This window comes from Rhinoderma darwinii, chromosome 1 (assembly GCF_050947455.1).
Source record: "Rhinoderma darwinii isolate aRhiDar2 chromosome 1, aRhiDar2.hap1, whole genome shotgun sequence".
Classification (NCBI taxonomy): Eukaryota; Metazoa; Chordata; class Amphibia; order Anura; family Rhinodermatidae; genus Rhinoderma; species Rhinoderma darwinii.
Genome location: NC_134687.1, coordinates 654,405,972 through 654,422,483, shown reverse-complemented (window position 1 = coordinate 654,422,483; position 16,512 = coordinate 654,405,972). Strand labels below are relative to the sequence as shown.

At 49.5% G+C, this 16,512-nt stretch overlaps 1 protein-coding gene across 1 annotated transcript in view; it reads right to left on the bottom strand.

Annotated features, from left to right (window-relative positions):
- Window positions 1-2,483, bottom strand: part of LOC142702106 (uncharacterized) — a 98,925-nt gene extending 96,442 nt beyond the window's left edge. The window contains exons 1-4 of the mRNA XM_075848172.1: window positions 2,289-2,483; window positions 1,634-1,807; window positions 1,435-1,558; window positions 108-205 (exon numbers count right to left, since the gene is read on the bottom strand). Coding sequence (XP_075704287.1) covers window positions 108-205; window positions 1,435-1,558; window positions 1,634-1,807; window positions 2,289-2,483 — 591 coding nt within the window. The remainder of the gene's footprint in view (window positions 1-107; window positions 206-1,434; window positions 1,559-1,633; window positions 1,808-2,288) is intronic.
- Between the last annotated feature and the right edge of the window lie 14,029 nt (window positions 2,484-16,512).

Below are 16,512 nucleotides of genomic sequence, written 5' to 3'. Positions count from 1 at the left end.
GATCAACATAAGAAATCACCAAAATCTATGACCCCATCTATGACCGCAGGACCAAAAAGCTCCACACCCCCCTATATAGATCTGGTATAGGGCTCAGCTTCATCTACCTGATGATTCTCTGGGACATTGTGATTTTCCTCTGGACAGTCCTGGGAATACAGAGGACTGGGACATCTCTCGGGTGGATTTCCCCTACTGGATCCATCTGTAGGAAACACACAGTGACTGAATACATGACTACTGTATATCTGTCTATATATCAGACACTTCTCTATACACTTCTTTGCAGAGCAGTGATTACAATGTTGAGGTCCTCACTACCTGTACCGAGGTCTCAGGCACCTTGTAAGTCGCAGGCCTAAAGTAGACTGTGGCCTAACAGAGTGAATGGCGGGGCACCAACAGCTCCCTGCTCCACCATTGTATGAACGCATGAACATACACTTGAAAGTGGCGGGACACAAAACAATTGTCAGGGCGTCACCTGCTTATTAGCCTCTTAAAAGCTGTGTACACCTTCGTAGGCAATATTTTTTATTAATACAGATATTGGTTGTAGGTGATTATAAACATTTTTTTTTAGTTTTTAACGATACAGCTGTTACGTCTCCTCTATACACAGAAGCTGGATCATTAGCGATCAGCCGAATTACGCCGTGTGGATGTAACATAAGCGGGAATAAGATTTTACTCATCCAAGTCATTGTGAGATTGTCTTTCCAGAACACATTGTACTTTATATTAGTGGTAAATTTTGCTCCATATATTCTGTGTTACATAGTTACTAAGGATGAAAAAAGACACAAGTCCATCAAGTGCAACCTATAATCCGACCGCGTTGATCCAGAGGAAGACAAAATCCCCCATGAGGTGGATGACCATTGTCTCATTAGGGGAAAACTCCTCCCTGACCCCAAATCTGGAAATCAGAATAAATCCCTGGATCATCGTCCCATCTCCAGAATCTAGAACCCATAACTTGTAAAATTAAAGAGAACCTCCGATTATACGGACATTATATAGAAAACTATTATACTGCCGGAGTGTGCCGATAATCGTCTTTCTACAGGACTTGTATTATCAGGTTTACTTCTAACTACAGCACAGACTGCCCATAGTCCACGCTGCCGGCTGCCCATAACTCTGCATTAGGAGACAGAGCATCCTGCTCATCTCCATGGCTCCCGTATCCATAACGGCCGCCAGCGCTGTACAATATAATGTGACCTCTAATGCAGAGTTATGAGCAGCCGGCAGCACGAAACATAGGGATCTAACAAGATGTAAAAGGAGCCGAAATTGTGGAGCTCCTACATTACATGTCATTGTACACACGTGTATATGTACTGCACATGACGCTATTAAGACTTCAACACGGCCGCCTGTCCAGCCTGTGCCCCAGTAATGCCAATATATATATTTGTCTCTCCCTACCTTGTGATGTTCGCGGCCGGTAGTCCTCCATCATGACCTCCTCGTACAGATCCTTGTGTCCTTCTAGATACTCCCACTCCTCCATGGAGAAATAGACAGTGACATCCTGACACCTTATAGGAACCTGACACACACAATGATACAGTCATCACCCAGACACCTCCAGTGCTGTTACTGTAGAATTTCCCAGCAGTGTCACCTCTCCAGTCAGCAGCTCAGTCATCTTGTAGATCAGATCTAAGATCTTCTTCTCATGTATCCGGGAGTGAGGGGCAGGCTCTGTGATGGGGCTCTCACTACTGCTCCATCCTCCTGACTCATGGATGATGGGAGTCGTACAGTCACCCGATGTCTTCTTCACTATTGTGTACTCCTGTGTATAGAGAGAGACACTTAGAGAACTGAACACAGTATTCCCCCCTCAGTAGAAAGAGGGAGATTGTGACCCCGCTGTATAGAGCTCTAGTGACCCCACATCTGTAATACTGGAGACCTCGCCTACTAAAAGACATTGAGAAAATAGAACGAGGCCAAAACTAAAAAGGAAATAATATTGGGGGGACTAGATGGACCATGTGCTCTCCTCCTGCCGTCATCTTCTATGTTTCTATATAGATGTCATCCTGATCCTCCTGGTTCGTTGTCATTCTCATTGCTCTACAACATTACTATTGCTGCATCGGTGACATGACACATAACTGACCATATTGGTGGCTGATCTTCAGCTTTTCTGCTGGTGGCTTCTTGACGTCACTTGGAAGGTCTGGACGCTGTTATACAGGACACTGGATTCTTCCTATTATGTATTGTCCCTTCCCTATGTGTCACTTGTTCTATAATGTAGAAAAGTTTACCTCTCCGCTCAACAGGTAGATGATCTCCAAGGTGAAGTCTAATATTCTTCTGCTCATCTCATTCCTGTCCTTGTCCATCCTTGGTGGGTCATTCAGGAGAAGGAACGTTGTGGAGGAGAAGATGAGAAAACTGGAGGAACTGGAGGATCTAGTACTGCACACGTCTTTATGAAGAAAGGAGAAGATGGAAATCATACAGGGGACAACATCATGTGTGACATACGGAACCTCACTTATTCATCATTGAGAGTAACATCTTCTCAGAGCCGTCACCACATGGAATAAAGGGGTATTCCCAACACGGACATTTCTCCCCAGGATTAGGGATGTCACGATACCAGAATTTGGACTTCGATACCGATACTTCGTTTAGTATTGCGATTTCGATACCAATTTCGATACTTTGCCAACAGTAATAAATAAAAAAAAATGCTTCCGTTTTCTGATGTGAGGCGCGATGTGTGATGAATTTTGAACGCACCTCACATTAATAGTAATTAATCCCATAATGTTTCTCAGTCATAATGGGTTAATGTGCGAGGTACATGATGGGGTTAATTACTATTAATGTGAGGAACATGGAGGTTAAATTCATCGCACCTCGTGCCCCACATTAATAAGTGAATGAAAGCAGTGTTTCATTTTTTTACAGCGTACACATCATAAATGATGCAAAAAAATTGTTGTGAAGGTTATTACGGCCGCGCCAATACTGAATGTGAATATTTTATGTCTTGAGACTTATTTTAATGTTTATTGTAAAAAAGGTGAATGTGTAGTTTTTTTTCATTTTAACAATACTTTGTTTTTACTTTATTTTTAAACTTTAATGTACTGGCATATATCAGATATATGCCAGTACATTAGCCTGTGGACAGATAGCACACAGGCAGTTGTGAGGACATACTTGGGTATGTCCTAACAACATGAAATATGGTAAGACAGCCCTGGGGTCCGTCAATAGACCCTGGGCTGTATGCCCATATATGGTATGGCCCTCGATCACAGGAATTCCCTGTGACGCGATCCAGGGGCATAACCCCTTCTCATTTTCCCCTGAATGCTGCAGTCCGCTGTGATCGCAGCATTCAGGGGAATAACGGCGGAGATGAGAGGTTTCTCTGGTCTCCGCCGTTATAGAGCGGGGCTGCGGCTGTGTAATACAGCCATTGCCCCGCTCCTGACAGGAAGTGCGTGCGCGGTCAGCATGAGGAGGTGCGGCCGGCGCTGCACTAATGAGCGGCAGTTCAGGCACTGGAGACAGAACATGGGGGTGTTTTGTAGAGCGCCCGCCATGTTCTGTCTTCAGTGCCGCCGCTCATTAGTGCAGCGCTGGCCGTATTGCATCATCCTGACCCCGCAAACTTATCATGACTCAGGAGCGGGGCTGTGGCTGAATTACACAGCCGCGCTCCCATACATTCATGTATTACTATACTGAGCTGTGCGGCTGCGCAGCGAAGTATCGAAATACAGGAAATAGCGGTATCGAACCGTTTAGGGATGCACAGTATCGAAACAGTAGCGAAGTTTCGATGCACCGTGCATCCCTACCCAGGATATGCCAGAAACGTCTGGTAGATGCGGCTCCACCTCTGGGTGGCCTTGTTAGGCGGTTCCCATAACTCCTATAGAAGTGAATGGAGAGACACAATCTGCTCAGGTCCTCCTGCTATATAATATGCTGCAAACAGATCAGACGGGTGGTCAATGTGACAGACGCCCTTTATGCATTAATACACCCCTAATATAAGTTTTTGCAGATATTAGAAGTTACCCCAGAGATCCTGGATCTTCAGAGACATCTAAAATTCTTATTTATTACAATATTCCCCTATTCCTTATGGATTGTTTTACCGGATAGTAACTTTGGTTACATCTGAATGACATAGAAAAACAACCCGAGCACTCGGTGGTAAAGATGAACGTGGTGATAAACGTGGAGTTCTCTAAATGCTTTTATTTCTAGAGTATAAATTGTTTATTGTGAAACAGGCGATTCTTTTAGGATGTTTCGGCCTATCCCGGGCCTCGGTCACAATGGCTTTAGTGATATAAAGAATAGATATATATCAGTATTACATACATATAATGGATAGTGGCTCATGTTGGCATAGGTATGATACAGAGGTATGACACAGAAACGGCAATGTAACATAGAGTAAGACGCGTAACAAGAAAGCATCGATGACCATTAAATGACACATGGAAAGCGGGATCCATCTGCTCTCAGTATTAGGGAGCATGTTCTAGATTAATAACTATATTTTTGCATGGCTATAACTTATTTTTGTAACTTTGATCTTGTAGCTTGATACATTCTTGACATATTATTAATCTGACTTATTCATGTAATATGCTTCTATATACATAGTGTGAACCTTCAGTATAAATACTATGTTGACTTTAATCATATTCTCGTTCTTCTGTATAACAGACACAATTTACTTCTGGCCTCTATTTAAATGGCCATAAATAGTGACGACACCCGCTCACTACTACTGAGAGCAGATAGATCCCCGCTTTCCAGGTGTCATTAAATGGTCATCGATGCTTTCTTGTTACGCGTCTTAGGCCTCGTTTACACGAGCGTATTATACGCGCGTGCGACGCGCGTGCTTTTCACGCGTGTCGTACGGACAAATAATAGTCTATGGGGCTGTTTAGACGATGCGTGTATTTTGCGCTGCGTGAGTGCGTTGCGTAAAACTCACGACATGTTCTATAATCTTGCGTTTTTCACGCAACACGCACCCATTGACTTCAATGGGTGCGTGAAAACAACGCATGCCACACGGACGGTCCTGCGTTGCATGCGCGAAAAACACGCAAGAGCTGTTATGTCCATTCTAAATAGTCTATAAAGCTACACAAAGCTTCTCCAAACCAGGAAGTGCCTGCCTTTCAACTGCGAGGGGGCAAGACTAGCCAGTGCCAGGAGAGTTGACGGGGGATATTTTGTAGTGTTTCAACACAGCAACATACTACAGCCATGCCGCGCGGGATGGATGTGGAGCGCCTCATTCTTTTTATCCAGGAGCATCCAGCAATATGGGATAATAGATGTGAGGAGTATCACAACCGGACGGTGAAGGAGGACGCATGGGAGTTGGTGGCCCAAAACCTATTTGGGCAAGAGTGGGAGACAGGCCGAACCAGTGACCGCACTCGGTTGGGTGAGTACCTGGCATTTTCTGTCAATGCCTGTCATGCCTATAGAAAACCTGGGCCCTGTATGTGTATTGCGCACATGAGCACGAGAAACTTTGGTGGAGCAGGTGCTTCCCACGTCCGACCGCATTGCCATTGCAGGGCCCTTCATTTTGGAGTGAGAGGTGATAGTTCTGATGGCGTGTTTTGTTTTTGTTTCATACACCAGTCCAAGATATCAAGACACGGTGGCGGAGCTGCCGTGATCAATTCAGGCGAGAGATGGGTGACAAGGGACGCAGCGGAGATGGGCCATCTCGCAAACGGCCCTACATTTATACTAAACAGCTGATGTTCCTGAAGGACATCATGGATATGCGCACGTAAGCATTTATGTCGTTGCATGAGTGTACTGTGTGTTTGTCCAGGTCCTGTCTGTCAACGTGTTGTTGTGGGCATTGTTAGATTTTGTACTCATAATTTTTTGCCTCCTTGTAGAACCACCGACAATTTGGAGGATACAGCAGAGGAGACTGACGTGGGGGAGTCTGTGGCCGAAGCCCCTGCTCCCAATATCCTGCCACCCAGCCCCGAGCCGACACCCCAGGAGCCCGCACCAGGCCAGTCCGAACGGCCGGTTGGCTCTCCAGCCCAGGAGCGGCCCGTGCGAGCCCGCAGTCGGCGTCTTCGTGCCCCACAGCCCTCCACATCTGCCCAGGTGGATACGCGGGTCCTCGAGTATTTGAGGCGAGCCGCAGAGGAGGATGGCAATGATGCCTTTGGCCGCAGCATTGTGCCCCTCCTCCGCCTGGTGCCGATGGACCTTATGGGCCGTCTGCAGGCGTCGATCGTCACATTGATCGACGCTTGCAGACCGCCACACAATCCACATCCGTGTTTCACGGCAATCGAGCAGTGGCAAAATAGTTACATGCCGCCACCCACGGCCCAGGTGCCTGGCCAATTTCACCCTGTTCCCCATATGGCCCGTCCTCATCCATACGTGCGCCCTATGGCTCCCCACTTCGCGGGGCCCACATTCCAGCCACCACATCAGCACCACTATGCTGGCCAGGAACAACCTTCCCAGCTCCAGCATAGTGGTGCTGAAATGCAGGCATATGCCTCCCCAGCCCAACTATATCAACACCTCTGAGTGTGTTGGTGCCCAAAATTCATGGACGGCACTGTTGTGTTTGGTGCAGGCCTGGCCACGTATATTGTGTGATCCTGTTTTGCGTTTGAATTTCCTTACACCATGTTGGTGTGTTTGTTTTTTACCCCAAAATTGGGGATTGTTCCGAATACCTTATTAAAAATTAAAAAGGTAATGGTTTGATTTCGTTTTATTATTCTTTTCGACCACCCAACAGAAGGTTTGGCACACATTTCCTTAGCCTACACTCTCACACACTTCTGGCCTTTTGGACCAATGCATGGACATGTGATATGAGGTTTGAGTTAATCTCTCGTGGTTTGACATTGCTTGAAAGGGATTCCAAAGTTTAGGTCCTGCCATGGGCCCTGTAGCTAAATAAGTAGACTTGAAATTGGACTTCCCTAACTGCAGTCCGCACAACAGGATATAAGGGCAAAGTAAGTCGGCAACTGTGTAAAGTCCTGCTCAAACCCCGAGAGATATAAGCTCGCAACCCGCGTCAAGGGTCCTCATGTTTTGCGAGTCCCTACCCCAACCCCAACACACAAAAGAAACAAAACAAAAAATGCCCACATCTCAGGTCGGTAGTGAGGCGTCAAAAGAACATTCACCCCTTCACAGGTCATCAGCCCCCCGCGGTGCTGGTCCAGATGGGCACTCAAAATATGCCGCCAAAGTGTCACGAACTCGAAGGCCGGAGGAGACAGATCGCCCGAGAGGAATCACCGGGACATTGTCAGTGGTGTCTGCGTGTGTTATGATATAGTCAGCATCAAAGTTTGCATCATTAATGCGGCAGAAGTTATGCAGAACTACACCCGCTTGGATAACACGTGTGACATTATGCATGGACAATTGCATTGTGGACAGAAAGACACGCCACCTGTTCGACATAATGCCAAAGGCACATTCGACACATCGCCGAGCTCTGCCCAGGCGGAGATTGAACATGCGCCTACGGTCATCCAAGCCCCTTCTTGCAAAGGGACGCATGACTTGCCTTGTGAGTGCGAACCCCTCATCTGCCACGATTACATACGGGATTGGGGGCCCGCTGGAGCCTGGGAGGATGGAGGGTTCCGGCAACCCCAGTCGCCTATTCACGAGTCGCTTCCCCATTCTTGATGTACGGAATATGCGGGCATCTGCCGAGCTTCCATACGAGCCAATGTCAACAATAGAGAAACAATAATTAGTGTCCGCCAAGGCTAACAATACCATGGAAAAATACTGCTTGTAGTTATAGTATTGCGAGCCACTGCGTGGGGGCTTTCTCACACGAATGTGTTTGCCGTCAAGGGCACCAATGCAATTAGGAAATTCAGTAGCTCGAAGAAATCCCTCTGATATACTTAGCCACTGTTCTGTCGTGGGCTGAGGCATGACCGTGCTCTTTAAACTCTGCCACAACACGACACAGGTGGATGTGACAATGAACGAAATGGTGGTCACTCCCAAAAGAAATTCAAAATGCAACGAATGATAACTATTGCCTGTGGCCAGAAATCTAGAAAATAAAGAGAAAGGAAAAGTAAGGAAGAACACATGTTAGTGGGGGGCTGGTAAAGCAGACAGCGGCATGGACTAACTTATAGCAGCTTCATACATACCTCAAGGTCACAAGCAGACGTTCCTCGGGCGAAATGCAGCGTCTCATGTTCGTATTCTGGAAGGTGAGACCAGAGCGAGTTTGCTCAAGCAGAAGGTCAAATGTGGCCACAGACATGCGGCAGAAGGATCGAAATTTGTCGGGATGCCGGCGTAAGTCCTCAAACAGGGTATGGAAATGCCCTTTTATTGTACGTTGGGCCACAAGTGGGTGAACCCAAATGCGACTTCTTCCAGGCGTGTGGTGCTGCAGCATGTGTCGGCGCAGGCCAAACCGACGTGAGATCATCCAGAGAAGAAGCACACGCGCCAGTGCTGGCGAAGCCATAATAGTTGGGTGTCAAAGCGATTCCAATTTGAAGGGAAAAACAAACACTGTGGTTTCTGCAGAGGCGGAAATAAGCTTGCAAACAGATTTCTACCAGCAAGCAGGGGTTGGGCCAGCTGGCCTATTTGTAGGCGGGCGTCCCACTAATCCCCTCTGCGTTTTTTACGCGCGATGCAAACGCTTGGCGTGCGCGCGTTTAAAACGCAACAAGGCTGCGTATACGCAGTGCATACGCCATACAAACGCGCGCAAATCGCTGCGTTTTTTGCGCGCGCAAAACGCACACGCTCGTGTAAACGAGGCCTGACTCTATGTTACATTGACGTCAGTTTGTGTCATACCTCTGTATCATACCTATGCCAACATGAGCCACTATTCATTATATGTATGTAATACTGATATATAGATTTTCTTTATATCACTAAAGCCATTGTGACAGAGGCCTGGGATAGGCCGAAACATCCTAAAATAATCGCCTGTTTCACAATAAACAATTTATACTTTGGAAATAAAAGCATTTAGAAAAATCCACGTTTATCTCTACGTTCATCTTTACCACTGAGTGCTCGGGTTGTTTTTCTATACAATTTGTGGGATATCCAACCCGAACCCTCACAGCACCTGAACATCCCATCCAGGAGCGCAGCCCCTCGTTATTTTCTACACCTGATTGACAGACACTAACAATGGTTCATAGAGACCGGCCCTCCTGCACAACTCCTCCAGGTGAGTCCACCTAGATCCTGCACAACTCCACCAGGTGAGTCTACCTAGATCCTGCACAACTCCACCAGGTGAGTCTAACTAGATTCCCTGCATATATATCGTACATATCCCTAAATGTTATTACCTTACAGGAACGCCATTTTCATCTCTTGTTTTTTTAATGAGTAGCAGAAATCTGGATGAGATTTCAACAGATCTCATCCACACACTGCTAAAAATACACAGAAAAGAAGTGCGGTGCTGATTCTCAATCAACAACACGTCAATATATCTTGTGAAAATGCTGCAGAAAATCCGGTCGGACATTCTGCATTGTTTACGCCGTGTGTGGACGTAACATAAGTGGGAATAAGATTTCACTAATCCAAGTCACTGTGAGATAAAGACACAAGTCCATCAAGTCCGACCGTGTTGATCCAGAGGAAGACAAACCCCCCTCCCCCATGAGGTGGATGACAATTGCCTCATTAGGGGAAAAACATATCTGCCTCTTCTCACCTTGTGATGTGCGCGGCCGGTAGTTCTCCATCATGACCTCCTCGTACAGATCCTTGTGTCCTTCTAGATACTCCCACTCCTCCATGGAGAAATAGACAGTGACATCCTGACACCTTATAGGAACCTGACACACACAATGATACAGTCATCACCCAGACACCTCCAGTGCTGTTACTGTAGAATTTCCCAGCATTCCCAGCAGTGTCACCTCTCCAGTCAGCAGCTCAGTCATCTTGTAGATCAGTTCTAAAATCTTCTTCTCATGTATCCAGGAGTGAGGGGGAGACACAACCCGCCCCCTGGACATAGCGCCAGATACAGCCCCCCCCGGGGATATGGGATATAGCGCCAGACACACAGCCACTTATACTTTGTGCGGAGAATGGTAGAGGTAGCCGGCGTAACTAGGAAAGACTGGGCCCCATAGCAAACTTTTGACTGGGACCCCCCCCCCTCCACTGGGTATCACACAACCCCCCCCCCCCTTGTAGATAGTGCCTCCCTATAGATTCAACCACACAGCGCCCCCCTATAGATAGCACCATACACAGCCCCCTGTAGAGAACACCATACACAGCCCAAAATCCCCCCTGTAAATAACGCCATACACAGACCCCCCTGCAGATATCGCCATATAGCCCCCCCCCCCACATAAAAAAAAACGGCCTATAGTTTATCCTGCAAAAGACATGCATCCCCCTATCCACAGGATAGGGGATACATGTGTGATCGCAAGCAGCGATATGGAGAACGGGGGACCGAAAGTCCCCCAAAGTTCTCCATGACAAACCTCGGACTTCCGGAGTCTGCGCAGTTCAATAAAAAATGAAAGGAGCGCTGGTCACGACCGGTGCGCAAGTAATTTCTAATGGAGCTGCAGACAGCCCCCGGAAGTCCGAGGTTTGTCATGGAGAACTTCAGGGGACTTTCGGTCCCCCTTTCTCCTCATCGCTGGGCTTCCCACATGTATCCCTTATCCTGTGGATAGGGGATATATGTCTTTTGTAGGAACAACCCCATCAGTGGCGTCGCGCTGTAGCAGCCATAGCAGCGGCTAGCGGAGCCTCCGGCCATGGGGGGGTGGGGCCTGTGCCGGCAGGTGGCATGGGCCCCGTAGCGGCCGCTACGGCTGCTATAGCGGTAAGTCGATCTTACCTGCAAACGCTGATGCTGCTGCAGAATCAACTGTAGCCTCTTTTGCCGATGTGGCCGTCACGATGCAGGACCTGTGAGTGACGTCACAGATCTGCACTGTCACAAGCTGGGCGTTCTGAAGAGAAGAGGATGTTACTTCTCTTCACAGCGCCCAGCTAGTAAAAGTATTAAAAACACCCCGATGTACGCACCTAATACACGCCCACTTGGACTTTTACTTTTAAACACACCCACTTGGACTTTTGCAAGCCTCATTTGCATAATTACAAAAATGGTCATAACTTGGCCAAAAATGCTCGTTTTTTAAAAATAAAAACGTTACTGTAATCTACATTGCAGCGCCTATCTGCTGCAATAGCAGATAGGGGTTGCAAAATCTGGTGACAGAGCCTCTTTAAAGTGTAGCTAATCTTTCGCAAAAAAACAACAAAACGCTATTATGTCACTTTAAATCTTTTCACTTTCCCTGGCAAGTGCAGGGAAGATAAGACAGGACGGCAGGGTGCTTTGAGGGGAGGTGGACGGAGCAGTCCTAGTCTTATCTGATGCTGATTAGCAGCTCAGATTACAGTGTCCGGAGACACTTTGCCCGGGAGAATCACAGAGACCAGTGCACAGTCTCTTCCATGAACTGTGTAGTGTATAGAGGCCAGAGACCTTCCTGACGTCAGGATGGGGCCACCACCCACCTGTACTCAGACAGCAGAATTCGTACACTGATACATTCAAATGGCTTACAAATTTCTGCTAGCACAGGAGAAATACAAGAAATAAAATGTGGTAGAAAAGTGTCAGAGTGGCCATTTAAAACACAACACAAAAAGGGGCCCAAATTCATGAATAAAGTATATTACAAAATATATTTATATTACACATGCTGCTAGAAAATAGAAAGTTCATTGAACGTTTAGTTACGCTTCAATGTCACACAGAACAGACAAGCGCTTCCTATTTCTTGCTGCCTCCACCTCATAAACCCTCCACAGGTCCGCCTCTCCTCCCCCCCTCCACAGGTCCGCCTCTCCTCCCCCCCCCCTCCACAGGTCCGTCTCTCCTCCCCCCCCCCTCCACAGGTCCGTCTCTCCTCCCCCCCCCCTCCACAGGTCCGTCTCTCCTCCCCCCCCCTCCACAGGTCCGTCTCTCCTCCCCCCCCCCTCCACAGGTCCGTCTCTCCTCCCCCCCCCCTCCACAGGTCCGTCTCTCCTCCCCCCCCCCCTCCACAGGTCCGTCTCTCCTCCCCCCCCCCTCCACAGGTCCGTCTCTCCTCCCCCCCCCCTCCACAGGTCCGTCTCTCCTCCCCCCCCCCTCCACAGGTCCGTCTCTCCTCCCCCCCCCCTCCACAGGTCCGTCTCTCCTCCCCCCCCCCTCCACAGGTCCGTCTCTCCTCCCCCCCCCCTCCACAGGTCCGTCTCTCCTCCCCCCCCCCCTCCACAGGTCCGTCTCTCCTCCCCCCCCCCTCCACAGGTCCGTCTCTCCTCCCCCCCCCCTCCACAGGTCCGTCTCTCCTCCCCCCCCCCTCCACAGGTCCGTCTCTCCTCCCCCCCCCCTCCACAGGTCCGTCTCTCCTCCCCCCCCCCTCCACAGGTCCGTCTCTCCTCCCCCCCCCCCTCCACAGGTCCGTCTCTCCTCCCCCCCCCTCCACAGGTCCGTCTCTCCTCCCCCCCCCCTCCACAGGTCCGTCTCTCCTCCCCCCCCCTCCACAGGTCCGTCTCTCCTCCCCCCCCCCCTCCACAGGTCCGTCTCTCCTCCCCCCCCCCCTCCACAGGTCCGTCTCTCCTCCCCCCTCCCTCCACAGGTCCGTCTCTCCTCCCCCCCCCTCCACAGGTCCGTCTCTCCTCCCCCCCCCTCCACAGGTCCGTCTCTCCTCCCCCCCTCCAAGTCCCTCTTTCCTCCCCCTCTAGAAGTTGGTCTCTCCTCCCCCTCTAGAAGTCGGTCTTTCCTCACCCTCTAGAAGTCGGTCTTTCCTCACCCTCGTACACACATAAATGCCAGTACATATGCCCTCATCATCCACTGTCTAGACTGCTCCACCATCCTCCTCTGTGGCTTCCCATCTAAGGCGGGATTCACACGACCGGGTCGTTCCCGAGCCCGAGTGTCGGCCGGTAAAATCGGCCTTTCTGCCCGGCCGGTTTGCATAAAGTTATGCATCCGTGCCGGGCAGATCCGGACAGTGACATCAGCGGCAACTCCTGAAGGGGAATCCCCATGTGTTCGTGGATTCCGCTTCAGGAGTTTCCCCTGATGTCACTGCCCAGATATGGACAGAGACATCAAGCGCTCTGTCCAGGAGCGGAATCCCCGAAAACACGGGGATTCCGCTCCTTCAAGGAGCTAAAGCGCGGCTAGCACATAGCAGAGCGGGGAGATACCTCCCCGCTCTGCTATAGTGGCGTCGCTACAGTAGTAGCAGCCGCAGCAGCTGCTAGCGGCGCCATGGAAGGTGTCGCCGGGCCAGGGTGCTTTTAAAACAAGCAGGGGAAGGGAGCCAGCGCAGCGCTCCCTCCACCTGCTGTACACCCTCACAGTGTACAGCGCACAGCCATTCGTCAGAATGGCATCAACTCCTCCTCCTCACATGCACTCTGCGCTGTGAGGAGGAGATAGAGCGCAAGCGACGGAAAACCCGGCCATCACTCGGGACACATCCCGGTGATGGTCGTGTAATACCCAGCCCCATAGACTTCTATGGGAGCCGGGCGGCCGGGTACCCGGGCGAAGATAGAGCATGTCCTATTTTTTGATGGCCGGTTTACCCGGCCCGTCAAAAAGTCGGTCGTGTGAATAGCCCCATTAGGGGTCTATTATTCCTAATGCAGCCGGGTGCCGGCCGATTTATGAACGGCCGGCACCCGGCCGGGAAACCCTGCCGTGTGAATGAGGCCTAAGGGTATGTGCACACGAGGGCATTACGTCCGTAATTGACGGACGTATTTCGGCCGCAAGTACCGGATTGAACACACTGCAGGGAGCCGGGCTCCTAGCATCATACTTATGTACGATGCTAGGAGTCCCTGCCTCGCTGCAGGACAACTGTCCCGTACTGTAATCATGTTTTCAGTACGGGACAGTTGTCCTGCAGCGAGGCAGGGACTCCTAGCGTCGTACAGAAGTATGATGCTAGGAGCCCGGCTCCCTGCACTGTGTTCGGTCTGGGACTTGCGGCCGAAATACGTCCGTCAATTACGGACGTAATTAGTGTGTGTGCACATACCCTAACACTATTGCACCCTCCTACCCATTCTCACCTCTGCTGCAGGGGATAAATCTACCTGTCCCCTCATTTCACCTCTGCGGTCACTGGCTGCACATTACCTACTAAATTATGTACAACACTGTGCCAAACAAACGCACCAAAACCGCACAAAAATGACCGTATGTAACCTTACCTTACTACTAACAGAGTCCACTAAACAACAGCGGTAACCGGAAGTCATGTACACGCGACCAGCGCTGCTCCACCTCATACACAGCAACAGCTGAAGGACCTGTAATGACGACGCCACCACCACCACGTGACCGAGTGAGGAGGAGCGGGGCTTATCAGTGAGAGAAGGCATAGCCCCGACCCCTCACAGAGGTCCTCCCCTCATGTCACGTGATCATCATCACTTTACACAGCATAGGAGCTCTGCCCCATCAGAGCCCCGCCCCCTCTCGTCACGTGATCATCACCTTCACACAGCGCAGGAGCCCCGCTCCCTCACAGAGATCTGCCCCTCATGTCATGTGATCCTCTTCACAGATCCTTCATTCATCGCTCATTATTCCCACTTCTAAACTCCTCCTCCTTCTGATGCAGGGTCACGTGATTTTAATAACACAGGTCCTTTATCCACCACGTCTCCTCTCCATTGATAAGCTCCGCCCGGTCACGTGGTGGTGACGTCATCACAGGTCCTTCAGCTATTGCCGTGTATGCGGTAGAGAGCAGCGCTGGTCGGGTGTTCTCTCTGTTATCAGTCACCCCTGTATGAGTGTGTATACAGAGAGCTGTCAATCATTGAGTGACCCCGCCCACTGGACTCCTAGCCGGGATTTAACCCCTCCAGTGCCGGCCTCTTTGGGGTAAGTGGTTATTTCTGGTCTTTGTAGTGGTCGGATGGTTTGTGGGACGAGTCGTGTTTTGTAATGACGTAATATTCGGGACATACAACTTATTCACTGACTTTTATACATTTCTTGTTAATGTCGTTCACCGTGCGGTTTAAGGGAATGTTCACACGTAGCGAATACGACCCTCAACACGCCAGGAAATCACCCCGAATATTCACCCCAAATGGTGGCCGTATAATCCCCCCGAATATCTACTACAGAAATACAGCAAGGCCGATCCTCACCTCTCCCAGCGTTACCATAGCAACACGTCCCTGCTCTTCCGGCTATGTCCAGGTGACCCCTATAATGACATGTGACCTCTCCAGCCTGTGATTGGCTGCAGGGGTCACATGACGCCTTCTATTTTATATATGTGACCTGCAGCGTTGCTGTGAACACGCGGTGGAGCCGCAGAGGATTCTGGGAACAATGGCGTTTGTTGCGGAACTTGACTTTCCTATTGAACTTAATGGGGAAATTCTGCAACAAATGCGGCGCGAATCCGCGGTATAAATCCGATATCCTGCGTGTTTATAATCCGCACCGCAGGTTAACCCCTTAACCACCAGGCCAGGTTCTAGTTCTGTTTTTCTCCCTCTATCTTCTCCGATCTATAACGTTTTGTTTTCTGGTGGATGATCTGTAGATTTTGATCACTTTATAACTGTTTTTTTTTTTGTAGAGCGACTAAAAAACAGTGATTCTGACTTTTTTTGTTATGTTTTATGGTGTTTATTTTTTGTACATGACTAAAAACTTTACCCGTACACCACGTCTTGTCAGATGTCATCAATGTCACCTCAGCTGCTGCAGAACCTCACACCTCATATCAAACACTGACTGCATAGTGTGCACCACGTCTTGTGAGATGTCCGCAATGTCTCCCCAGTATCCGCCATGTGTCAGGTTGTCAGGAGTCAGGTCTTCATTGTATGGGGGGGAATGTCTTCATTTTACTCTTCTCACCTGAGAGATAGGCCATAAATGTCTGATATATGGGGGTCCCACCTCTATGCGGAGAACGGGGGTCCCCCGACCCGCCTGGTGAGGTGATGACTATATCCAGGTGGAGAATGAATGGAGAGGTGACCACATATGTGCACTACTCTCTCCATTCACTTGTATAGGAGGTCCAGAAACAGCCGAGCACGGCCAGAGGTGGAGCCGCATCTATCAGACGTTTCTGGCATATCCTGGGGAGAAATGTCTGTGTTGGGAATACCCCTTTATTCCATGTGGTGACGGCTCTGAGAAGATGTTTCTCTCAATGATGAATAAGTGAGGTTCTGTATGTCACACATGATGTTGTCCCCTGTATGATTTCCATCTTCTCTTCATAAAGACGTCTGCAGTACTAGATCCTCCAGTTCCTCCAGTTTTCTCATCTTCTCCTCCACAACGTTCCTTCTCCTGAATGACCCACCAAGGATGGACAAGGACAGGAATGAGATGAGCAGAAGAATATTCGACTTCACCTTGGAGATCATCTACCTGTTGAGCGG